Source organism: Salmo salar, chromosome ssa04 (assembly GCF_905237065.1).
Source record: "Salmo salar chromosome ssa04, Ssal_v3.1, whole genome shotgun sequence".
NCBI classification, from domain to species: Eukaryota; Metazoa; Chordata; class Actinopteri; order Salmoniformes; family Salmonidae; genus Salmo; species Salmo salar.
The window spans coordinates 74,502,591-74,529,671 of NC_059445.1; the positions used below are offsets into that span (position 1 = coordinate 74,502,591).

The window sequence follows — 27,081 nt, forward strand, 5'->3', positions numbered from 1 at the left end:
AACTGACTTGCCAAAACAGTTTGTTAACAAGACATTTGTGGAGTGGTTGAAAAACGAGTTTTAATGACTCCAACCTAAGTGTATGTAAACTTCCGACTTCAACTGTTGGTCCTGGATGTCAGGAAGCTTGGCCCCAGTGATGTACACACTACCCTCTGTAGCGCCTTACGGTCAGATGCCGAGAAGTTGCCATACCAGGCGGTGATGCAACCGGTCAGGATACTCTTGATGGTGCAGCTGTAGAACCTTTTGAGGATCTAGGGACCCATGCAAAATCTTTTCAGTCTCCTGAGGGGGAAAAGGTTTTGTCATGCCCTCTTCACGACTGTCTTGGTGTGTTTGGACCATGATAGTTCGTTGTTGATATGGACACCAAGGAACTTGAAACTCTCAACCTGCTCCACTACAGCCCCGTCGATGTTAATGAGGGCCTGTTCAGCCCACCTTTTCCTGCAGTCCACGATCAGCTCCTTTGTCTTGCTCACATTGTGGGAGAGGTTGTTGTCCTGGCACCACACTGCCAGGTCTCTGACTTCCCCCCTATAGGCGGTCTCATCGTTGTTGGTAAATCAGGACTATCACTGTTGTGTCGTCAGCAAACTTAATGATGATGTTGGAGTCGTGCATGGCCATGCAGTCATGGGTGAACAGTGAACACTAAGCACGCACCCCTGATGGGCCCCAGTGTTGAGGATCAGCGTGGCAGACATGTTGTTGCCTACCCTTACCCGCTGGGGGCGGCCTGTCAGGAAGTCCAGGATCCAGTAGCATAGGGAGATGTTTAGTCCCAGGGACCTTAGCATAGTGATGAGTTCTGTGAGCACTACTGTGTTGAACGCTGCGCTGTAGTCAATGAACAGCATTCTCACACAGGTGTTCCTTTTGTCCAGGTGGGAAAGGGTAGTGTGGAGTGTGATAGAGTTTGCATCATTTGTGGATCTGTTGTGGCGGTATGTGAATTGGAGTGGGTCTAGGGTATCTGGGATAATGCTGTTGTAAGCCATGACCAGCCTTTCAAAGCACTTCATGGCTAGCGACCGGAGTGCTACGAGGTGGCAATTATTTAGGCAGGTTACATTTGCTTCCTTGGGCACAGGGACTATGACGGTCTGCTTGAAACATGTAGGTATTACAGACTCGGTCAGGGAGAGGTTGGAAATGTCAGTGAAGACACTTGCCAGTTGGTCTGCACATGCTTCGAGTACACATCCTGGTAATCTGTCTGGCCCCGCGGCTTTGTGAATGTTGACCTGTTTAATGTTCTTGCTCACATCGGCTACCGAGAGCGTTATCACACAGTTGTCCGGAACAGCTGGTGCTCTCATGCATGCTTCAGTGTTGCTTCCCTTGAAGCGATCATAAAAAGGCATTTAGCTCATCTGGTAGGCTACGTCACTGGGCAGCTCGCGATTGGGTTTCCCTTTGTAGTCCGTAATAGTTTTCAAGCCCTGCCACATCCGACGAGTGTCAGAGCTGGTGTAGTAGGATTCAATCTTAATCCTGTATTGACGCTTTGTCTGTTTGATGGTTCGTCTTGAGGGCATAGCGGGATTTCTTTTAAGCATCCGGATTAGTGTCCCGCTCCTTGAAAGCGGCTGCTCTAGCCTTTTAGCTCGATGCGGATGTTGCCTGTAATCCATGGCTTCTGGTTGGGATATGTTTGTATGGTGACTGTGGGGACGACATCGTCGATGCACTTATTGCACTTACGAAGTCGATGACTGAGGTGGTATACTCCTCAATGCCATTGGATGAATCCTGGAACATATTCCAGTCTGTGCTAGCAAAACAGTCCTGCAGCTTAGCATCCGCGTCATCGGACCACCTCCGTATTGAGTGAGTCACTAGTACTTCCTGCTTTAGTTTTTGCTTGTAAGCAGGAATGAGGAGGATAGAATTATGGCCAGATTTGCCAAATGGAGGGCGAGGGAGAGCTTTGTATGAGTCTCTGTGTGTGGAGTAAAGGTGATCTAGTTTGTTTACCCCTCTGGTTGCACGTGACATGCTGGTAGAAATTAGGTAAAACGGATTTAAGTTTGCCTGCATTAAAGTCCCCGGCCACTAGGAGTGCCGCTTCTAGATGAGCATTTTCTTTTTTACTTATGGACTTATACAGCTGGTTGAGTGCGGTCTTAGTGCCAGCATCAGTGTGGTGGTGGTAAATAGATGGCAACGAATGATATAGATGAGAACTCTTGGTAGATAGTGTGGTCTACAGCTTATAAGGTACTCTACCTCAGACGAGCAATACCTCAAGACTTCTTTAATATTAGACATCGCGCACCAGCTGTTATTGACAAATACACGCCCCCACCCCTCGTCTTACCAGACGTAGCTTCTCTGTCCTGCCGATGGATGGAAAATCCCGCCAGCTCCTTATTATCCATGTCGTCGTTCAGCCACGATAGTTTTAATGTCCCGTTGGTAGAATAGTCTTGATCGTATATCATCCATTTGTTTTCCAATGATTGCACGATGGCCAATAGAATGGATGGCAGTGGAGGTTTTGTCACTTGCCTACGAATTCTCAGAAGGCAGCACGACCTCCGCCCCCTTTTTCTCTGTCTTTTCTTCACGCAAATGATGGGGATATGGGCCCGTTTCAGAGAAAGCAGTATATCCTTCGCGTCGGACTCGTTAACCTGTTGGGGCTAGGGGGCAGTATTTTCACGGCTGGATAAAAAAACGTACCCGATTTAATCTGGTTACTAATCCTACCCAGTAACTAGAATATGCATATACTTATTATATATGGATAGAAAACACCCTAAAGTTTCTAAAACTGTTTGAATGGTGTCTGTGAGTATAACAGAACTCATTTGGCAGGCAAAACCCTGAGACATTTTCTGACAGGAAGTGGATACCTGATGTGTTGAATTACCTTTAAGCCTATGCCATTGAAACACACAGGGGTTGATTAATGTTTTGGCACTTCCTATTGCTTCCACTAGATGTCACCAGCCTTTACAAAGTGTTTTGAGTCTTTTACTGTGAGATCTGACCGAACAAGAGCCATGGAACGGTGATGGCCGATTAGACTCTGGCGCTCGAGTTCATGTTGGGTACCCTCGTTCCAATACGTTATAAAAGAGAATGCATTCGTCCACCTTGAATATTATTCATGTTCTGGTTAAAAAAGGCACTAATGATTTATGCTATACAACGTTTGACATGTTTGAACGAACGTAAATATATTTTTCCCCCTCGTTCATGACGAGAAGTCCGGCTGGCTTAGATCATGTGCTAACAACACAGAGCTTTTTGGATATAAATGATGAGCTTTTTTGAACAAAACTACATTCGTTATGGACCTGGGATTCCTGGAAGTGACATCTGATGAAGAGAATCAAAGGTAATGGATTATTTACATAGTATTTTCGATTTTAGATCTCTCCAACATGGCCCTTTGTCTGTATAGCAAAGCATATTTTTCTGGGCGCAGTGCTCAGATTATTGCAAAGTGTGATTTCCCAGTAAGGTTATTTTTAAATCTGGCAAGTTGATTGCGTTCAAGAGATGTAAATCTATAATTCTTTAAATGACAATATAATATTTTACCAATGTTTTCTAATTTTAATTATTTAATTTGTGGTGCTGACTTGACTGCCGGTTATTGGAGGGAAACGATTTCCTCAACATCAATGCCATAGTAAAACGCTGTTTTTGGATATAAATATGAACTTGATAGAACTAAAAATGCATGCATTGTCTAACATAATGTCCTAGGAGTGTCATCTGATGGAGATTGTAAAAGGTTAGTGCATCATTTTAGCTGGTTTTATGGTTTTGGTGACCCTGTCTTTGAATTGACAAAACATTACACACAGCTATTGTCAATGTACTCTCCTAACATAATCTAACTTTATGCTTTCGCCGTAAAACCTTTTTGAAATCGGACAACGTGGTTAGATTAAGGAGATGTTTATCTTTCAAAGGGTGTAAGATAGTTGTATGTTTGAAAAATTTGAATTTTGACATTTATTTGGTTTCAAATTTGCCGCTCTTGAAATGCACCTGCTGTTGATAGGGTGCACCACGGGTGGCACGCTAGCGTCCCACATAGCCCCAAGAAGTTAAAGCAAAAATCTTTGTTCAGTTCGAGGTGAGTAATCGCTTTTCTGATGTCCAGAAGTTATTTTCGGTCATAAGACGGTAGCAGCAACACTATGTGCAAAATACGTTCAAAAATAAGTTAAACAACGCGAAAAAACTAACAAAATAGCACAATTGGTTAGGAGCCCATAAAACAGTGGCCATCCCCTCCGGCGCTATTCTAGATTGTGGAGGGAGTCTGAAGGGAGCAGTGGTGCTGCTTGGTGTGGACGAAGTCTGAACAGGGCAGGCATGCACCGTCTGACAAGCTGGACTTTAGGACACCATATGGGGGCAGAGAGAGTAGGCAGATGTCACCTCAAACCACTGATGATCAGATATTATGCCATCCCCCTAATGGGTAAAGGTATAGTGCGATAGTTTGGCAATTAAGCCCGTTATCTACTTACCATGAACTCTTGCTCTATGCCTTCAAGGTTTGGATTGGGGGAGGGCCTATATTCATAAAGCGTCTCAGAGTAGGAGTGCTGGTCTAGGATCAGGTCAACAGAGTCCATGTAAACTATTTCAATAGGATTTAAAAGGCAAAACAGAACCGAAGTCTGTGGTTAAGTATAGGGCCAAGGGAGAGAGTACCCACCTCTGTCTAAACATGAGAGCTGGGTCCATGTTGGCGGAGGTCATACGGACCACGTGACGGATCTCCTTAGCAATCATCCTTAGCTTTTCAAAATTCACCAGGCCGTCTACGTAAGAGTCATTACCTGTGGGGGAAACAGTCAGTTATTGAGCTTTTCTTTAACCTCAATAAAGGGGCAATCAAGGATTGATTTTCTTCTCACATCATTATCCAGAGACTACACCCCTGCTAGTATCATGTGATTACAATGAGTTCCCCTGTGCTAGTACCATGTGATTCCCATGGGTTCCCCCCTGCTAGTACCATGTGATTCCCATGGGTTCCCCTGTGCTAGTACCATGTGATTCCCATGGGTTCCCCCCTGCTAGTACCATGTGATTCCCATGGGTTCCCCTGTGCTAGTACCATGTGATTCCCATGGGTTCCCCTGTGCTAGTACCATGTGATTCCCATGGGTTCCCCTGCTAGTACCATGTGATTCCCATGGGTTCCCCTGCTAGTACCATGTGATTCCCATGGGTTCCCCCCTGCTAGTACCATGTGATTCCCATGGGTTCCCCTGCTAGTACCATGTGATTCCCATGGGTTCCCCTGCTAGTACCATGTGATTCCCATGGGTTCCCCTGCTAGTACCATGTGATTCCCATGGGTTCCCCTGCTAGTACCATGTGATTCCCATGGGTTCCCCCCTGCTAGTACCATGTGATTCCCATGGGTTCCCCTGCTAGTACCATGTGATTCCCATGGGTTCCCCTGCTAGTACCATGTGATTCCCATGGGTTCCCCTGTGCTAGTACCATGTGATTCCCATGGGTTCCCCTGTGCTAGTACCATGTGATTACAATGATCAGTTTCCTGTTTTAGTACTATACCATTTTTGGACTTTTTACTTTGTATAATCAAGAAACTTCCGTGTCTGTTCTAACTTGTTCTTATTATGGGATGGCAGAAAGGGAAACAGAAGGAGGTAGATAAGAGAAGTAAAACCTCTTGAGCAAGCTTGAGAGTGACCACTGTTTCAGTTGAACTTGGGGAAGTGGAAAACCCAGGCCCATATGGAATTCGAGCAGAGACAACTTGTCAATGACCCCTACATGGTATGAAAGCATGTTCCATCCCTTTCCACTCATAGACCCTGACATCCTGTAAACACATTTTTTTTTTATGTAGATTTTGTTACTAATAAGCTTCTAAATTGGAACGTTGTGGCTGTACAGTAACATGCTAAACATGACATCAGAGCTCAGGCTCTGTTCTTCACAGCACTGTATGGGGTTTGACTGACAGCCGTTATAAACTTGAGCACAGAGTACTACAAGATGCTGCCCCCATCCCTGCCGCTAAATTGGGTTACTTTTGCACTTTTGTTGTTGTCTGAGATGGAAATACTATAAATTGGGAAAGAGTCGATGTGTTTTGAAAGACGAGACGTTGAGGATTGTAATAAATACCTCTGATGTCATACAAGCAAACCACACACCCAAGTCCAAATGTGCACTTGTTATTTCCAGTATCAAAAGCACCTTACAGTTGAGTCATAAAGGTGCATTGACATTAGGAACTGCGTGTAGCCATTTGGAAACAGCAGCTAGACCTCTCACTCAAACCCTTGTCATCCTTTTTTCTTATCTTGCACGTACTCCAAAATGTCAATGAATATTCTTATCATGTTACTGAACGTTTCCAGAGTCTTTTCAGATTTCGTTATTGACAAATGCTGTGAAAAGCACAGTAAATGTAAAATTCACATGAAATCAACAGTGTAATTTGGATTCAGTCGTGTGTCAGTTGTGTCCTCACCTTTGGTCTGAAAACATTCTCTCCAGTGTTCTCTTTCAATAGCGATGGTCATGCATATGCTTTTTATAGTTCTTCTGTAAGAAACATTACAATTTGGCCCTATCCATATAGACCAATTTTGATGAGCGTGAGGGGTTAAACAGTAAGTCTGGAATGCTAATGGTAGTGGCTAATGGACATAAGAATAGTCCTTTGTCTGATGAGTGCCTGAGTTAGGCATAATGTACGTTATATAGTCTAGTACAGCACAACGAGTATATTGGTCTAACATTCTTAATAGAAAACACAAATTCAACATGATGACGTTTTCATCAAAACAATGAGCATAATCATTGTTACAGTGCTCTCTTGCTAAATAGATGTTATCTTAACCAGATAAAGCTGTATAAATAAAGGTTTAATCAATTAATCAGATATGTTTACAATGGACAAGAGGAAGACATTTTAGGCGGGCACTGAGAAAGGCCTCCATACCCTCATGTAGGAAGGTGAGGTCCTTCTTGACGACAGGGAACAGGGGGATGATGGGAGGCTGCATGCTCTGGCTGCTCAGGACATTGCGGTACTTGGCCATGTTCCTGGATGGGTCAAAGATGTCCTGCAGGTCCTGGAACAGCTTATCGTACTTACTGGGCAGCTTCTCCCACGACGACCTGAGCCGAGCTATTGGAGCCAGATTCAGACCACTGTAGGGGTGGAGACGAGGGTCAGAGTTCAGGGGTTAGGGTTCAGATTATTATGGCAGAAAAATTAAAACACTAGGCCACTCTTGAACGTTTGAAACTAGATAGAAAGTGTGTTGATAATGGACCTATAAGTTCTCAAATAACTGCAGTTTTTCTGGCCTGCAAATTGCTTTGGACAAACAAACCGGTTTGTAAAAAAATCTGTGCTGCCCTCTGCTGAATTTTGAAATCACAACGTGGCCCTGGAGACAAAATGATTGGCCCCCCAACTCCCCCGGGCTAGCTGGACAGATAACCACTCCACTGTCAAGCCCAGCACCCAGACACAACATGCACACTGTACAGAGATGCATTTCATGGAATACAGAAGTGAAAGCTGAAAGCAATGGGCACCACTTTGGGGAATGTACATTATCATAATTAAGGAGTATTTTTGGTTGAGTGTTCACATATTCACTCACAACAAAACATGCAATCCAAAAACCATAATTCTTCAGTGTTTGTTTTCTCATTTCCTCAATGAAGCCCTGTAGAGATGCTAATTATGACTTGCGTTTCCTCCTCCTCCCTCCCCCCTCCCCTGGCAGCACTGCTCTAGAATGAGTCCCCTCATTGTTCTCTGCTCTGAAGTGGAATCTCCAGCCAGTCAGCCAGCCAGCCAGCCAGCCAGCCAGCGTAATGACTGATCTACAGTGGGATTGAGAATGACTCATTACACATTGGAGGACAGACAGTAGGGAACACACACACAGCTCCCTGAGGATTGATGGCACAACAGGACAATAGAAGCTCAATATGGCAATACAAAGCCGAACCATAGAAGGCTGAGTTAACAAAATAGCAAACCATAAATGTAATAACTGTACATTTGACAAGCAATAAGTAGAAGGAATATATATTTTGATTGTGGGCACACTGCTGGAATGAACTGCTTGAATGGAACCAGATTGAGACTAGAACAGGGAGTGTGGGACAGCTCTCCTGGGTTCTAGCCAGGCAAACCCTACAGTGATCTGAATGTTGGTAGGCCGTCACTGTAAATAACAATTTGTTCTTAACTGACCTCCCTAGTTAAATAAAATAAACAAAAACACATCTGCTGGTAGCAACAATGGAAGCAAGGATAAACCCACCTGATGATGGCGAACATAGAGTTGAAGTTCTTGCACTCTCTACAGTGCAGGGCGATCTTAATGAAGTGTTTGATGGTCTTCATCCTCTTCATGGTGTTGGGCTCTCTCAGGATCTCCGTGGCGACCCAGAAGGTCTCCTGGTTGATGACTTCCTCAAACTGCTTAAGGTGTGTCTGTTGGAGCCCCCCCGAGGAGTCCAGCAGCTTGAAGAGGTCGTCTACGTACTGAGTGGACTCAATGTTACGGAACAGCTCAAAGTCCCTCATGGAGAGCTGGGCGGCTACCTGAAGAACAACAAGAACTTCATTAATATACTGCTCCAAAAAATAAAGGGAACACTTAAACAACACATCCTAGATCTGAATGAAAGAAATAATCTTATTAAATACCTTTTTCTTTACATAGTTGAATGTGCTGCCAACAAAATCACACAAAAAGAATCAATGGAAATCCAATTTATCAACCTATGGAGGTCTGGATTTGGAGTCACACTCAAAATTAAAGTGGAAAACCACACTACAGGCTGATCCAACTTTGATGTAATGTCCTTAAAACAAGTCAAAATGAGACTCAGTAGTGTGTGTGGCGTCCACGTGCCTGTATGACCTCCCTACAATGCCTGGGCATGCTCCTGATGAGGTGGCGGATGGTCTCCTGAGGGATCTCCTCCCAGACCTGGACTAAAGCATCCGCCAACTCCTGGACAGTCTGTGGTGCAACGTGGCGTTGGTGGATGGAGCGAGACATGATGTCCCAGATGTGCTCAATTGGATTCAGGTCTGGGCCAGTCCATAGCATCAATGCCTTCCTCTTGCAGGAACTGCTGACACACTCCAGCCACATGAGGTCTATCATTGTCTTGCATTAGGAGGAACCCAGGGCCAACCGCACCAGCATATGGTCTCACAAGGGGTCTGAGGACCTCATCTCGGTACCTAATGGCAGTCAGGCTACCTCTGGCGAGCACATGGAGGGCTGTGCGGCCCCCCAAAGAAATGCCACCCCACACCATGACTGACCCACCACCAAACCGGTCATGCTGGAGGATGTTACAGGCAGCAGAACGTTCTCCACGGCGTCTCCAGACTCTGTCACGTCTATCACGTGCTCAGTGTGAACCTGCTTTCATCTGTGAAGAGCACAGGGCGCCAGTGGCGAATTTGCCAATCTTGGTGTTCTCTGGCAAATGCCAAACATCCTGCACGGTGTTGGGCTGTAAGCACAACCCCCACCTGTGGACGTCGGGCCCTCATGGAGTCTGTTTCTGACCGTTTGAGGAGACACATGCACATTTGTGGCCTGCTGGAGGTCATTTTGCAGGGCTCTGGCAGTGCTCCTCCTGCTCCTCCTTGCACAAAGGCGGAGGTAGCGGTCCTGCTGCTGGGTTGTTGCCCTCCTACGGCCTCCTCCACGTCTCCTGATGTACTGGCCTGTCTCCTGGTAGCGCCTCCATGCTCTGGACACTACGCTGACAGACACAGCAAACCTTCTTGCCACAGCTCGCATTGATGTGCCATCCTGAATGAGCTGCACTACCTGAGCCACTTGTGTGGGTTGTAGACTCCGTCTCATGCTACCACTAGAGTGAAAGCACCGCCAGCATTCAAAAGTGACCAAAACATCAGCCAGGAAGCATAGGAACTGAGAAGTGGTCTGTGGTCACCACCTGCAGAACCACTCCTTTATTGGGGGTGTCTTGCTAATTGCCTATAATTTCCACCTGTTGTCTATTCCATTTGCACAACAGCATGTGAAATTTATTGTCAATCAGTGTTGCTTCCTAAGTGGACAGTTTGATTTCACAGAAGTGTGATTGACTTGGAGTTACATTGTGTTGTTTAAGTGTTCCCTTTATTTTCTTTTTAACAGTGTATATACAGAGAGGAATGGTTCTAGTTCTGTAGACATACACACACACCTCCACGGTGCTGAGCTGCAGCAGGGTGATGTGACTCTCCTTCAGCAGCTCCTGGGCGTCATCGTCTGAACACAACGTCTCCGTCTCCATGTTGTTCTTCAGGTAGTACCTGGGGATGGGGACACCAGATATTAGGGGTTAGTCGTGTACTGAGGATAATACCAAACAGACATCAGAAAACGTTGTGTTGATTACAAAGCAGATAACATTTAATGACAAATTAGTCATTATTAAATTCATCATTACAAAATGTATAACCAAAATACCACCATTCATTGTAGGTATTGTGTGTATATTATGTAAACTCCCTGGTCAACACCAACAGGGCAGCAGCAGCATTAAAATGCTGGCCAGAGTGGTCCTGGCCCCAACAGTGGTGAGACATTTTAGCCATACATTTCTCCCTGGGTGGGCGAGACATTTTGCCCATACATTTCTCCCTGGGTGGGTGAGACATTTTGCCCATACATTTCTCCATGGGTGGGCGAGACATTTTGCCCATACATTTCTCCCTGGGTGGGTGAGACATTTGGCCATACATTTCTCCCTGGGTGGGTGAGACATTTGGCCATACATTTCTCCCTGGGTGGGTGAGACATTTGGCCATACATTTCTCCCTGGGTGGGCGAGACATTTTGGAAGGAATTAGGGGAGATGGGGAGGCTATGCTGTCCCTCCCCGTCTCACTACAACTAACCCATTTTCAGACCTGAGGGGAACCAAGGTGGAAGAAGTTGCACCAAACCACTGATTCAGGATCAGATCATCTTCTCCCATTTTCTATCCCCCTAATGGTTGATCGTTAGGATTGGGGTGGGATAATCTGATCCTAGATCTGTATTTTCTTACCTGCCATTGAGCTGGATGCGGTCAGCCAGCTTAGAGAGCTGGTCAGGTAGCCTGCGTTGTTTGAGGACGCCCTCGGGACTGACAGACACCTCACAGAGGGAGTAGGTCTCCGGGGCTGCGATAAGGCCAAACTCATTGACCACGTGACTGACCACGTCCTTGGCCGTGGTGTCCTTACTGATGATAATGTAACAGCTCTGCTGGTCAGCCTTGAACACCCGGATCACCTGGTCTGGAATATCTAACAGGTGGGGGAGAAGAACAGGATGGAAGAGTTATGGATGGAATACCAGAACACAAACGATTCCTCTATATTGTGCACTACTTTAGACCAGACCCACAGAGCGCTGGTGAAAAGTAGTGGTGCCATCTGTGACAGACATCTTTATTCGGCAGTATATGTAGAAGATGTCCAATACATAGACAGAAGCATCAAATTAAATGCGTTCAAAACAAGAAAAAAGTTAACCATAAAAATGTTGCAGACGATGCATCTAAACCAGGAGAGCCCAATAGAGACTGTGGGCAATGGTGCCCTGAACGTCCTCTATACAACAACTTCAAGATAAAGACAAACTAGAAGACAGCTATAACTACACGACATCAGGTTATTACAAGTTATAATAGTCAACTGAAACAATTGCACACTTCAGTGAAATCATTTAACAGAGTTTAAAAAACGGTCCTGTCGGCACCAGGGAAGCCAGGTGGAATGTGGTTCGTAAAGTATTCCCTGTGGCGCGTTAAAACTAAAGGTGGACTTACAAAACTTCAAGAGTTAACCAACCCTGCGAATGGGTCTGATATCTTGTGTTTTTCTATTTCAACAGGGAAGTGAGGTATGTTGGAAGCTTGTGGAACAGAGCTTTGTAAACAAGAAGGGAGTAATGAAGTGATCTAAGGGACTTTAGTGAGGTCCAGCCATAGTCAAGAACTAGCAGGAAAGTTGACTGCACAATCTGCTTCCTGCTGTTCAAGGAGAGGCAAGATCTATTTCTAAAAAAGAAACCCACTTTAAATCTTAGCTCTTTTAACTAGCTCATCAGTATATTTTTTTAAAGTTAGATCTTTATCAGTCCAAATGACCAGAAGTAAGCAAACAACGCTTGTGGTTAAAAGATATGCATGTAAGATGTATTTCCCAGTATGTCAAAGGGAACAAGAACTTCATACTTGCTCTGCTTGCACACAAAAGTGGTTGTGGTCCATTACACACACATCAGCAGGGTAAAACAATGAGGCATGGATAGTGGAGGACGAGAAGTGGTATGGGAAGAGGGGAGGAGGTGAAGGCTGGAATAAAGGCATCTCATCGGCAGTAGATAGTGTTAATGGCTGTCTGGGAGCAGTCATGCAGGGAGTCTAACGACAGAAAGACAGACATCACTTCAAGAGGTAAACATAAAGAAAAGGTGGAACGGTCCTAGATGACAGATGACTCCCTCCCCTGTAGATTGAAGCGTGCTCAATGGGCTGTAGCTATGTGCTCCTTAGCGGTGTTTCCCCTCACACTGGCTGGGCACATAACTAGAACCCTCATCACTATTACAGCAGCCAGATTAGCAGAAACACTAATCACTGAGCCACACCAATAATGCTGCTGCAGATGTCTAAGTGTTATATTGCAGTGTAAAGCCGTGCCATTACCAATCATTTTCAACCTACTCAAACTAAAAGTGGAGTTGAGATCAAAATAAGGCTCATTAGCCATGATTTGTCCTTGAGTTTTTGAACAACTGTAACCGAATTCCATTTCCTGCAATATAGTATGACTGTATGATAAAAAAAAGATTTAAAAAAAAACGGCCTTTTTATACAAAATGGTGTCGCAGCCAAGGTGCATCTCTTACATCATTTGGGGAGAACCCTCAATCATTTATTGTCCTATCATATGTAATCATTATCTTTACCCCCCACCTGACAGGACTAATACACACTGAACCGGATGAGAGCGATCCCTGTGGCTCTCTGGTCAGGTGATTAACCCATCATTGATGGAGTCATGAGAGAGACGGAGTGTAAACAGGGAAAGCCTCCTGGCTCTCTGGTTCCTACTAACCCAGTGCCCCCCAGGCCTGTGTCCCGCTCACCGTCACAGATCCACTAGATGTAAATCCCAGCTACAGCAGCAACAGTAGACAGGGGCAGGGCACCACAGCTAGAAGAGAGTGCAGGGCAAGGTACTTCAACATGAAGCTAGGGCTCCTTTAACAAACACACTCAGCCATCTCTAAGAATAGGTCCCAATTAACTGAACTACGTTTGACCAGGTCTCATAAGGTTCTTTTTAAAAGTAGAGCACTATGTAGGGAACCGGGTGCCATTTGGGACGAAGCCGGAGAATACCACACAGAGTCCAACTTAGACTGAGGTTCAGGACATACGACACAGAGAGAGACGCAACTCAAAAGCTCATAAAAGAAGGGGGAAAAAATGTGAGGGGAAACTAGGAATAGTAAACCAAACAAACAGCCCAAGAAACCACATAGATACTTACAGTGTAAGCCCACGGCTGGGGAAGCAGAGAGAAGGAAGAGCGAGAGAGAGAGAGAGAGAGAACAGTGGTTGGAAATATAAAACAGAGGATTAGAATGGTAGCTTTTTCCTGTGCGTCGTTGTGGGAGAAGTCAGCAGGGCAGAAGGACTTGTGTCATGGCTTTCACTAAAGCATCTGTTTACAATCAGATCAGTGTACTGGAGAGAGGGAGGGAGGGCACAGTGAGTGTGTGAAAACACAGAGCGGAGATCTAAGTCTGCCACAGCGACTCTAGGCTTTATGCACACGCAGTACAAACACGGGGGTCCACAGGCAAGCCTTCTTACACCCTACCAAAGGCCTAGAAGAATAACACCATAATGCCAAACTCCAGTTTCACTGATCCCATCTCAATCTAATTTGAAGCCAGGCTTTGGAAGGGTTTACTCTGCACTTCTCTCTGAACATCCCCTCTACCTATCCATTACTCACAGTGGTCGGTGGAGAACAGAAGCACACTATTAGAAGATGATTCATATCTCAGTTGGTTTGGAGGAGGAAGAGGAACAAATCTAATTTTATAGGTCACATACACATGGTTAGCAGATGTTATTGTGAGTGTAGCGAAATGCTTGTGCTTCTAGTTCCGACAGTGCAGCAATATCAACAAGTAATCTAACAATTCCACAACAAGTACCTAATACACACACATTTAAGTAAAGGGATGGAATAAGAATATGTACATATAAATACGCAATGACCGAGCGGCATAGACGAGATGCAATAGATGGTATAAAATACAGTATATACATCTGGGATGAGCAGCGCAAGATATGTAAACATCATTATTAATCTCTGAAGCTTATATCTCCCTCTCTAACTTTCAGCATCAGCTGTCAGAGCAGTTTACCGATCACTGTACCCGTTTCCACAGCCAATCTGTATATAACACAACAATCCCCATATTGTTATTTACCCTCTTGCACCCCAGTATCTCTACTTGCACATCATCATCTGCACATCTATAACTCCAGTGTTAATGCTAAATTGTAATTATTTTCGCCTCTATGGCCTATTTATTGCCTACCTCCCTACTCTTCTACATCTGCACACACTGCACATAGATGTTTCTATTGCGTTATTGACTGTATGTTTAATTATGTGTAACTGTGTTGTTGTTTTTTTTTGCACTGCTTTGCTTTATCTTGGCCAGGTCGCAGTTGTAAATGAGAACTCAACTGGCCTACCTGGTTAAATAAAGGTGATTTTTTTTTTTTATACAATTAAAGTAGCATTAATAAAGTAAGTAGTTATCCATTTGTTAGAGTGGCCAATGATGTCTGTATGTAGGCAGCAGCCTCTGTGTTAGTGAAGGCTGTTTAAAATTCTGATGGCCTTGAGATTGAAAAATAGCTTCTGTCTCTCGGTCCCAGCGTTGATGCACCTGTACTGACCTCGCCTTCTGGATGATAGCGGAGTGAACAGGCAGTGGCTCAGGTGGTTGATGTCCTTGATGATCTTTTTGGCCTTCCTGTGACATTGGGTGCTGTAGGTGTCCTGGAGGGCAGGTAGTTTGCCCCTGGTGATGCGTTGTGCAGACCGCACCACCCTCTGGAGAGCCCTGCGATTGAGGGCGGTGCAGTTGCCGTACCAGGCGGTGATACAACCCGACAGGATGCTCTCGATTCCGCATCTGTAAAGGTTTGTGAGGGTTTTTGGTGACAAGCCACATTTCTTCAGCCTCCTGAGGTTGAAGAGGCACTTTTGCGCCTTCTTCATCACACAGTCTGTGTGGGTGGACCATTTCAGTTTGTCTGTGATGTGTACGCAGAGGAACTTGAAACTTGCAACCTTCTCCATTGTTGTCCCCGCGATGTGGATGGGGGGGGTGCTCCCTCTGCTGTTTCCTGAAGTCCACAATCATCTCCTTTGTTTTGTTGACGTTGAGTGAGGTTGTTTTCCTGACACCACACTCCGAGTGCCCTCACCTCCTCCCTGTAGGCTGTCTCGTCATTGTTGGCAATCAAGCCCACTACTGTTGTGTCATTTGCAAACTTGATGATTGAGTTGGAGGCCTGCATGGCCATGCAGTCAAGGGTGAACAGGGAGTACAGGAGGGGGCTGAGCATGCACCCTTGTGGAGCCCCAATGCTGAGGATCAGCGAAGTGGAGATGTTGTTTCCTACCTTCACCACCTGGGGGCGGCGCATCAGGAAGTCCAGGACCCAATCGAGGGGGGGGGAAGGAGGATGAGGAGGAAGAGGAGAAGGATCTGGGGGGAGCAGGAGGAGGAGAAGAGGGGGGAGAAGGAGAAGAGGGGGAGAAGGAGAATGAGGAGGGGAGAAGAGGGGGCAGTGATGTATTGGGGCTGCAGACTGGAGAGTGGGCCCTCTGGCCGCATTGAATTGCAAATGGTCGAAGAGCATAAATCAAAACCATACTCTCCCCTCCACTCTACCCCCTCTCCCTGGGGAGGCCGCTTAGTTGATTCATGAATTATGGGGTCTGAAATCTGTCCGGAGCAAAACTGACTATAATTGTTCAGGGTTTAATCCCTTTCATATGGCTCTAAATTCTATTTAAGCTCTTGAAATGGAAAGGGTTGAGAGACACAGAGAGGAGAAGCAGACCACCTGTGTGTGTGAAGGGCTCATATGACTCATTCTGTGATTAACATGAGGGACTGAGTTTCTCCACTGGCCAAGCAGGAAGCACTTTCTATCTCTGAGAGAAGTGTTGCTCCATGAGTAATGACTGCTGTATTCCCACTGCACAGCTCCAGTGTTATGCCTACATGAACCAGTCTGAGGCCATACACTTGAAAAATGAACAATATAAGTGTTTATGTAAAGTGTGCCGATATTCAATTGTTAATTGACTCAGTGTAGTTGTGAGCTGTAGTCACTACCCAAACCATGATCACAAGGCATATTGGAGATGGTCTGGTGAACATGACAGTGGTGACATACTGCCCATCGGACTGCCCATCGGACTGCCCATCGGACTGCCCATCGGACTGCCCATCGGACTGCCCTGGTAGTGATGAGTGCTTGTGTGTCTCTCACCTGCTGTGTTGGAGAAGTCCAGCACACTGGTGGCTGGCTGTAGCAGATCAGGACTGCTGGATGACATGCTGCTGCCAGGGATGGGCATGATGGCCACGCTGTGCCTGCACTGCTTAGTGCCCACGATGCTGTCATCCTGAGACTGGCCCACGCCGCCATCACTGTGGCAGACAGAGAGAGAGAGGGGTTTAGACTGGGTAACACTCATGTTCAAGGTTTGGATTAAGGAACTCCTGGCACCAGAGCCTAATATGGATCTGCCTGGCCCTATTCAATCTCACTGCATGTGTGGGGCTACCGAGTGGCGCAGCGGTCTAAGGCACCGCGTCTCAGTGCTTGAGGCGTCACTACAGACACCCTGGTTCGAATCCAGGCTGTATCACAACCGACCGTGATTGGGAGTCCCATAGGGCGGCGCACAATTGGCCCAGTGTCGTCCGGTGTAGGTCGTCATGGTAATAAGAAGGTAGGGGTGGTATAGAGAAAATAGCCCTATTTGGTAAAAGACCAAGTCCATATTATGGCAAGAACAGCTCAAATAAGCAAAGAGAAACATGAGAGACATGAAGGTCAGTCAATGCAGAAAATGTCAAAAAGTTTGAAAGTTTCTTCAAGTGCAGTCGCAAAAACCATCAAGCGCTATGATGAAACTGGCTCTCATGAGGACCGCCACAGGAAAGGAAGACCCAGAGTTACCTTTACTGCAGTGGATAAGTTCATTAGCGTTGACTGCACCTCGATTGCAGTTCAAGTAACAGACATCTCAAAATCAACTGTTCATAGGAGACTGTGTGAATCAGGCCTTCATCGTCAAATTGCTGCAGGACACTAAGAAACATGAGCAATGTACATTAGACCAGTGGAAATATTTGAGATTTTTGGTTCCAACCGCAGAGTAGGTAAATGGATGATCTCTGTATGTGTGGTTCCCACCATGAAGCATGGAGGAGGAAGTGTGATGGTGCTTTGCTGGTGACACTGTTGGTGATTTATTTAGAATTCAAGGCACACTTATACAGCATGGCTACCACAGCATTCTGCAGCGATACGCCGTCCCATCAGGTTTGTGCTAAGTGGGACTATCATTTGATTTTCAACAGGATAATGACCCAGCACACCTCCAGGCTGTGTAAGGGCTCTTTGACCAAGAAGGAGAGTGATGGAGTGTTGCATTAGATGACCTGGCCTCCACAATCACCCGACCTCAACCCAATTGAGATGGTTTGGGATGAGTTGGACCACAGAGTGAAGGAAAAGCAGCCAACAAGTGCTCAGCATATGTGGGAACTCCATCAACACTATTGGGAAAAGCATTTCTCAAGAAGCTGGTTGAGAGAATCCCAAGAGTGTGCAAAGCTGTCATCAATCTCATTCATCAAAGTATTTTGATTTGCTTAACACTTTTTTGGTTACTACATGATTCTGTAAGTGTTATTTCATAGTTTTGATGTCTTCACTATTATTCTACAATGTACAAAATAGTAAAAATAAAGAAAAACCCTTGAATGAGTAGCTGTGTCCAAACTTTTGACTGGTAGTGTATATTTTTAAAGCCTCTAATATACATTTCCACATTGCCACTGTCATCAACAGGAAAGCCCCGGGACACTGTCTGCTTTTGGCAAATGGCCGATATATTTACTGAAACACTTTTAAATGCAGATAATGAGTATAAGAAGTCGAGCTGAAGAGATGGCTATCCCTTGCAGTCATCTCACCAAATCACCACCACCTGTGTTCAGCTCAAACTACCTAGTCTATTAGCTGCCAATGGAATCCCAGTAAATCTGCTGGTTGGTCAACATATGATCCAACAGCAAATCCAGGTAGTCCTCACACTGTGCTACTGTAGAATACTGCAGACTGGAGAGAGTTGCCTGCATCCCTGACCTTCCTCTTCACATCAGAAAAGGCTCATGCCTCAATTAGCACACCAGTGGAATAAAGACCTGTGCTGCCCTGTACTGTCTTCACCACTGTTTACTAAACTAAGCATGTGTCACAAACGGCACACTATCCCCTATGGGCCCTGGTCAAAAGTAGTACGCTAGATGGGGAATAGGGTGCCATTTGGTAGAGCGAAGAGGACATTTTCCATCTCATCAGCAGCCTATTGAGACGACAGCATAAAGCCATGCATCAGAAGTGACTGACGTTTTAAATCATACTGACTTAACTACCCTAGCACTAGGAACAACCACACATGAAGCTGTTGATGTTGTTTACCATAGTCGCAAGCTAATAGCATCCCTGCAGTGAGGTACTACCACTTTCTATCACATTGTCAGTCCATAGACTACAAATGAAGCCTGGTGCTCCCAAATCAGTGTCCTTCATCTCTACTTTCTTTAACTTCTCTCAGAGTAAACTGAATAAAAAAGGAATTAAAGCGTTGTGATGTAGATATAGTTCTTGGTTGGCTATGGCAGATCAATGGCTTGTGATGGTTTCATGAAATGGCGAATAATTACGCTAAAGTACACTTTTTTCACCCATGGCTGTCTCTTGTCCCTTTGCAGCAGACACGGTGAGCAATATGTCAGGAACATCGAATTGCAATATAATCACAGCATCAAATCGCAATACATATAGAATCGTAAGAATCACAATGCATATCGTATCGTGAGGTATCTAGAAATCCACCGCCCTAGGTAGGATACTGTAGTGTTATTCTGTCTACCTGTCTAGGCAGGATACTGTAGTGTTATTCTGTCTAGGTAGGATACTGTAGTGTTATTCTGTCTACCTGTCTAGGTAGGATACTGTAGTGTTATTCTGTCTACCTGTCTAGGTAGGATACTGTAGTGTTATTCTGTCTAGGTAGGATACCGTAGTGTTATTCTGTCTACCTGTCTAGGTAGGATACCGTAGTGTTATTCTGTCTACCTGTCTAGGTAGGATACTGTAGTGTTATTCTGTCTACCTGTCTAGGTAGGATACTGTAGTGTTATTCTGTCTACCTGTCTAGGTAGGATACTGTAGTGTTATTCTGTCTACCTGTCTAGGTAGGATACTGTAGTGTTATTCTGTCTACCTGTCTAGGTAGGATACTGTAGTGTTATTCTGTCTACCTGTCTAGGTAGGATACTGTAGTGTTATTCTGTCTACCTGTCTAGGTAGGATACTGTAGTGTTATTCTGTCTACCTGTCTAGGTAGGATACCGTAGTGTTATTCTGTCTACCTGTCTAGGTAGGATACCGTAGTGTTATTCTGTCTACCTGTCTAGGTAGGATACCGTAGTGTTATTCTGTCTACCTGTCTAGGTAGGATACTGTAGTGTTATTCTGTCTAGGTAGGATACTGTAGTGTTATTCTGTCTAGGTAGGATACTGTAGTGTTATTCTGTCTAGGTAGGATACCGTAGTGTTATTCTGTCTACCTGTCTAGGTAGGATACTGTAGTGTTATTCTGTCTAGGTAGGATACTGTAGTGTTATTCTGTCTACCTGTCTAGGTAGGATACTGTAGTGTTATTCTGTCTACCTGTCTAGGTAGGATACCATAGTGTTACTCTGTCTACCTGTCTAGGTAGGATACTGTAGTGTTATTCTGTCTAGGTAGGATACTGTAGTGTTATTCTGTCTACCTGTCTAGGTAGGATACCGTAGTGTTATTCTGTCTACCTGTCTAGGTAGGATACTGTAGTGTTATTCTGTCTAGGTAGGATACCGTAGTGTTATTCTGTCTACCTGTCTAGGTAGAATACTGTAGTGTTATTCTGTCTAGGTAGGATACTGTAGTGTTATTCTGTCTACCTGTCTAGGTAGGATACCGTAGTGTTATTCTGTCTACCTGTCTAGGTAGGATACCGTAGTGTTATTCTGTCTACCTGTCTAGGTAGGATACCGTAGTGTTATTCTGTCTACCTGTCTAGGTAGGATACCGTAGTGTTATTCTGTCTACCTGTCTAGGTAGGATACTGTAGTGTTATTCTGTCTACCTGTCTAGGTAGGATACCGTAGTGTTATTCTGTCTACCTGTCTAGGTAGGATACCGTAGTGTTATTCTGTCTACCTGTCTAGGTAGGATACTGTAGTGTTATTCTGTCTAGGTAGGATACTGTAGTGTTATTCTGTCTACCTGTCTAGGTAGGATACTGTAGTGTTATTCTGCCTACCTGTCTAGGTAGGATACTGTAGTGTTATTCTGTCTACCTGTCTAGGTAGGATACCATAGTGTTACTCTGTCTACCTGTCTAGGTAGGATACTGTAGTGTTATTCTGTCTAGGTAGGATACTGTAGTGTTATTCTGTCTACCTGTCTAGGTAGGATACCGTAGTGTTATTCTGTCTACCTGTCTAGGTAGGATACCGTAGTGTTATTCTGTCTACCTGTCTAGGTAGGATACCGTAGTGTTATTCTGTCTACCTGTCTAGGTAGGATACTGTAGTGTTATTCTGTCTAGGTAGGATACCGTAGTGTTATTCTGTCTACCTGTCTAGGTAGGATACCGTAGTGTTATTCTGTCTACCTGTCTAGGTAGGATACCGTAGTGTTATTCTGTCTACCTGTCTAGGTAGGATACCGTAGTGTTATTCTGTCTACCTGTCTAGGTAGTATACCGTAGTGTTATTCTGTCTACCTGTCTAGGTAGTATACCGTAGTGTTATTCTGTCTACCTGTCTAGGTAGGATACCGTAGTGTTATTCTGTCTACCTGTCTAGGTAGGATACTGTAGTGTTATTCTGTCTACCTGTCTAGGTAGGATACTGTAGTGTTATTCTGTCTACCTGTCTAGGTAGGATACCATAGTGTTACTCTGTCTACCTGTCTAGGTAGGATACTGTAGTGTTATTCTGTCTAGGTAGGATACTGTAGTGTTATTCTGTCTACCTGTCTAGGTAGGATACCGTAGTGTTATTCTGTCTACCTGTCTAGGTAGGATACTGTAGTGTTATTCTGTCTAGGTAGGATACTGTAGTGTTATTCTGTCTACCTGTCTAGGTAGGATACCGTAGTGTTATTCTGTCTACCTGTCTAGGTAGAATACTGTAGTGTTATTCTGTCTAGGTAGGATACTGTAGTGTTATTCTGTCTACCTGTCTAGGTAGGATACCGTAGTGTTATTCTGTCTACCTGTCTAGGTAGGATACCGTAGTGTTATTCTGTCTACCTGTCTAGGTAGGATACCGTAGTGTTATTCTGTCTACCTGTCTAGGTAGGATACCGTAGTGTTATTCTGTCTACCTGTCTAGGTAGGATACTGTAGTGTTATTCTGTCTACCTGTCTAGGTAGGATACCGTAGTGTTATTCTGTCTACCTGTCTAGGTAGGATACCGTAGTGTTATTCTGTCTACCTGTCTAGGTAGGATACTGTAGTGTTATTCTGTCTAGGTAGGATACTGTAGTGTTATTCTGTCTACCTGTCTAGGTAGGATACCGTAGTGTTATTCTGTCTACCTGTCTAGGTAGGATACTGTAGTGTTATTCTGTCTAGGTAGGATACTGTAGTGTTATTCTGTCTACCTGTCTAGGTAGGATACCGTAGTGTTATTCTGTCTACCTGTCTAGGTAGAATACTGTAGTGTTATTCTGTCTAGGTAGGATACTGTAGTGTTATTCTGTCTACCTGTCTAGGTAGGATACCGTAGTGTTATTCTGTCTACCTGTCTAGGTAGGATACCGTAGTGTTATTCTGTCTACCTGTCTAGGTAGGATACCGTAGTGTTATTCTGTCTACCTGTCTAGGTAGGATACCGTAGTGTTATTCTGTCTACCTGTCTAGGTAGGATACTGTAGTGTTATTCTGTCTACCTGTCTAGGTAGGATACCGTAGTGTTATTCTGTCTACCTGTCTAGGTAGGATACCGTAGTGTTATTCTGTCTACCTGTCTAGGTAGGATACTGTAGTGTTATTCTGTCTAGGTAGGATACTGTAGTGTTATTCTGTCTACCTGTCTAGGTAGGATACTGTAGTGTTATTCTGCCTACCTGTCTAGGTAGGATACTGTAGTGTTATTCTGTCTACCTGTCTAGGTAGGATACCATAGTGTTACTCTGTCTACCTGTCTAGGTAGGATACTGTAGTGTTATTCTGTCTAGGTAGGATACTGTAGTGTTATTCTGTCTACCTGTCTAGGTAGGATACCGTAGTGTTATTCTGTCTACCTGTCTAGGTAGGATACCGTAGTGTTATTCTGTCTACCTGTCTAGGTAGGATACCGTAGTGTTATTCTGTCTACCTGTCTAGGTAGGATACTGTAGTGTTATTCTGTCTAGGTAGGATACCGTAGTGTTATTCTGTCTAGGTAGGATACCGTAGTGTTATTCTGTCTACCTGTCTAGGTAGGATACCGTAGTGTTATTCTGTCTACCTGTCTAGGTAGGATACCGTAGTGTTATTCTGTCTACCTGTCTAGGTAGGATACCGTAGTGTTATTCTGTCTACCTGTCTAGGTAGTATACCGTAGTGTTATTCTGTCTACCTGTCTAGGTAGTATACCGTAGTGTTATTCTGTCTACCTGTCTAGGTAGGATACCGTAGTGTTATTCTGTCTACCTGTCTAGGTAGGATACCGTAGTGTTATTCTGTCTACCTGTCTAGGTAGGATACCGTAGTGTTATTCTGTCTACCTGTCTAGGTAGGATACCGTAGTGTTATTCTGTCTACCTGTCTAGGTAGGATACCGTAGTGTTATTCTGTCTATCTGTCTAGGTAGGATACTGTTAGTCTGTCTACCTGAAGGGCTTGGGTGGTAGGATGCTGAAACGGGTTTTCTCCAGCATCTTCCTGATCTTGTTCCGTCCTCCAGAAACTGTGTTGGCCTTCATCTTCTTGGTGGCCTTATGGTCTGTGGAGAACTCCATGTCTCCGGGCAGGTCTGGGATGGAGAAGCGGTTACACTTCTTCTCCTGGATCTTGGGGATGTGGGGACCCCTGTTCATCTTCTCGTGTACGATCCGGCTCAACAGCTCTTTGAACACTTGGGAGAGGAGAGGGATTATAAGTCAACAGCAAGACACAGTCACAGAACTAGGGGGGGGGGGGGGAAGCTGCACAATTCATGGAATTGAATTCCCAGGTTTCCAGAAATCATGGTTGGAAGACTTGGGAAAGTTACACAAATTTTGCAACCAAACACAGGACTAGACCCAGGTATAGACTACTGTTGACACCGGTCATTTTAATTTCAACTCTCTCTCGGCATCGTTAACGAAATAATCCTATCTTTCGTAAGAGGACAGATTGTACAAACCGAAGATGTTGGTCTTGACTGTGAGGGAGAGGTGTGTGTTGTTCCTCAGGAAGTCCATAGCTTTGACGTAGGAGATGTTCTCAAAGTTCTGACCATTGATCTCCATAATCTCAAGGAGGAAAACAGATAGTTTTGAGTAAACTGCACTTGTTACTGAATTAACCACAAAGGGCATCTGAACAGCAAACTAAACAGCATTAAATGTATGGAATAAAAACATGGACTTCAAAAAGCAAAAGCAACACAGGAAAAAAAGGCAAAAGTAAGAACTTCTCTTACCTGGTCTCCCCGTTTGAGTCCTGCCTCGGCGGCCTTGCTGCCCTCCTCCACCGACTCCACGAAGATGCCGAAGCCCCTCTCGCTGCCGCCATGCAGGCTGAAGTAGAGCGGGGACTCCCTGGAAGGTTTCTGCAGGGTGATCTGCCTCCACTTGGCCTTGGCTGCACACGCTATGTTCAGCAGCCGCAGGTGACCCTTCATTTTCTTCAGGAACAGATCAGGTTTCAACAACCACTCACTCAACTGACCTGGCTAACAGATCTGGTAATACATGTTCAACCACACAGTTGTTACAGACAGAGGATCACATGTTTGTCTGACCACAGAGTGAGACTTTAGTTTAGTGAAGGTAGGAACGTCTTGAGGTCAAAGTACATTATGTTGCGTACAGGCTGTGCCAAAAATGGCACCCTAATCATTATATAGTGCACTACTTTCAACCAGGGCTCATAGTTCTCTCATCCGAAGTATTGCACTATATACAGTAGGGAATAGGGTGCCATTTGGGACAAACATTTAATATAGACACAACATAGGAAAGGTGAACTTACTGTGGTTTCCAGCAGCTTTTCAAACTCTTCCAGGAACTGCGTCATGGCCGGGTCACCTTCAAAGTCGTTGAAATGATTGTTCACCCATAACAGCACTATCCGTGTCACCTGCACAGGGAAACACAAGGCTGTCAAAGCATATTCAAAAACCTTCAAAGAGGATCCTGTACATTTTCCCCGCAAAAATCAGCAAGCTTCAATCATCAAACATTCAACTTTAGCTGAGGCTAAAGATATCACAGGAGGTGAGATTACAAACATATCTTTCTTTGAACTGCAAGGGTCCGGAAATGCCGGGTCTGAAAATATAAGTGTAGTCTTGTTCCAATCTAAGAAAGGTATCTTGGCCCACAATGCTAAAACCACAGTACAGACAGAGCTACAAACAGCAACTCTCTCTCTCTGAGGGGATGGGCCTCTTGAAGAGGAAGAATGATTACATGCCAAATGACATCTCCATCAGACTATTGACAGCACAAGACTAATCTTATGTTAAATCAGTTGAGAGTATGTCCGCTGGACAAATCCCCCTTCTACCCAAGACTGCTGACCTAGCACAAGTTGTATTGATTACTGTGTAGTACACCCATGCTTCACACAAACAATCAGGCACACACATACACACAGTACAGTACAGTACACACCGTGTCTCTGAGGCTGTCGACTTTGAACCACTCGAGCAGCTTCTTGCCGACCTCCATGGGGCTGGAGAGGAAGGTGCGGTAGGTGAGGAGGAAGTCTTCGATGTAGGTGGGGTCCACCACTGACGGCTCCTCCACCAGGTGCATGATCAGACGCTGTGGGGTGCCCTGAGTGGATAGACAAACAGACAATCAATCATGACTGCATTCCAACTGTCAATTCATTTTAATACAACTTTATTAGTCCCGAGGGACAATAAAGACAGCTTTATCACCAAGGAGACCAGAATCATTTTGGACGACTGTATTTAGAAAAAATTACAAAAAAAAACATTTCATTGGGCGAAAGGATGGCACTTATGCAGGCAGTTCTTAAACAATTTAAAGACAAGAGAATCCAGAAGTAAGGATCACTACTCAGATCAGCAGCAACACATCTATAGTGTAGCTGTTTGGGGGAGCAGAGGCGTCTTAGAGGAGATGAAGACAAGGGAATCAGTCTAGTCCATTAGCAGATCAATAACTGGCTGTTTGCAGAGTGTTGGAGATCAAGGGGCTGGACCATACGGCGCATGCAAAAACAAGTGTCTACAGGAGCAACAGCATAACACGGTGGTAGTCACAGCTAGGTAGTCAAGGCAGTGCATATATTCAAAGCAGCCTATAAAGACCATTTGAAAATCAGTTTCCCAGACCGATTACACCCTAAGTCTAGACCTGGACAAACATGTAAACTCAATGGAACTTCACCATCAGTGCAGGACAAGGGTAGGCCTAATTCATCTGTGTCTGGGAAACCATCCCTTAACTCTTACACTTCCTGCCTCACCTTGATGACGATATGTCCCTTCCTGGTGCCGCTGCGGTCCAGCTCGCGATGTTCCTTCACCATGACGATCTCTCCCTCCTCCTCCACCTTGTGTGTGTTCTTCTCCACATGGTTGAGGATCCGCCAGTAGTCCTCTTGGGCGATGCACACAAACTGGTCCACAATGACATGGGGACAGCGGGTCAACTTATAATACAGGAACCTGTTGCTCTGCACCATAGCTGGGTACTGAAACAGTAGAACTGAGGAGTCCCTGGAGCAGGAGAGAGGCATGGGAGGGATGGCTGGGGGCTAGTCTACCCACACTCCCCTAGCTACTAGTCCAGTTATGCTAGTCTACAAGCTAACAGACTAGCTACACTCCCTTGGCAACTGGCCCAGATATGATAATAAACACTTTCCACGGTATGCTATCTTGGCTAACAGTCCTGCTACACTCCCCTAGTTAACATTCACCTGGCCGATTGGTCAAGCTACACTCCCCTGGTTAACATTCACCTGGCCGAATGGTCAAGCTACACTCCCCTGGTTAACATTCACCTGGCCGAATGGTCAAGCTACACTCCCCTGGTTAACATTCACCTGGCCGAATGGTCAAGCTACACTCCCCTGGCTAGCGTTCACCTGGCCGAATGGTCAAGCTACACTCCCCTGGCTAGCATTCACCTGGCCGAATGGTCAAGCTACACTCCCCTGGTTAACATTCACCTGGCCGAATGGTCAAGCTACACTCCCCTGGCTAGCATTCACCTGGCCGAATGGTCAAGCTACACTCCCCTGGCTAGCATTCACCTGGCCGAATGGTCAAGCTACACTCCCCTGGCTAGCATTCACCTGGCCGAATGGTCAAGCTACACTCCCCTAGTTAACATTCACCTGGCCGAATGGTCAAGCTACACTCCCCTGGCTAGCATTCACCTGGCCGAATGGTCAAGCTACACTCCCCTGGCTAGCGTTCGCCTCT

At 45.2% G+C, this 27,081-nt stretch overlaps 1 protein-coding gene across 10 annotated transcripts in view; it reads right to left on the reverse strand.

Annotated features, from left to right (window-relative positions):
* The window catches only part of LOC106603825 (rap guanine nucleotide exchange factor 6), a 197,170-nt gene that overhangs the window by 21,781 nt on the left and 148,308 nt on the right, over positions 1 to 27,081 (reverse strand). For 9 of the 10 annotated variants that reach the window (XM_045717340.1, XM_014198000.2, XM_045717338.1 and 6 more), the window contains 13 exons: positions 26,118 to 26,270; positions 25,292 to 25,456; positions 24,648 to 24,755; positions 24,097 to 24,300; positions 23,818 to 23,926; positions 23,301 to 23,544; positions 16,621 to 16,781; positions 13,577 to 13,591; positions 11,080 to 11,320; positions 10,231 to 10,339; positions 8,313 to 8,596; positions 6,968 to 7,179; positions 4,694 to 4,817 (listed from right to left, as the gene is read on the reverse strand). In XM_045717340.1, coding sequence (XP_045573296.1) covers positions 4,694 to 4,817; positions 6,968 to 7,179; positions 8,313 to 8,596; positions 10,231 to 10,339; positions 11,080 to 11,320; positions 13,577 to 13,591; positions 16,621 to 16,781; positions 23,301 to 23,544; positions 23,818 to 23,926; positions 24,097 to 24,300; positions 24,648 to 24,755; positions 25,292 to 25,456; positions 26,118 to 26,270 — 2,129 coding nt within the window. The remainder of the gene's footprint in view (positions 1 to 4,693; positions 4,818 to 6,967; positions 7,180 to 8,312; positions 8,597 to 10,230; positions 10,340 to 11,079; positions 11,321 to 13,576; positions 13,592 to 16,620; positions 16,782 to 23,300; positions 23,545 to 23,817; positions 23,927 to 24,096; positions 24,301 to 24,647; positions 24,756 to 25,291; positions 25,457 to 26,117; positions 26,271 to 27,081) is intronic. The other variant, XM_045717336.1, reaches the window with a different exon arrangement.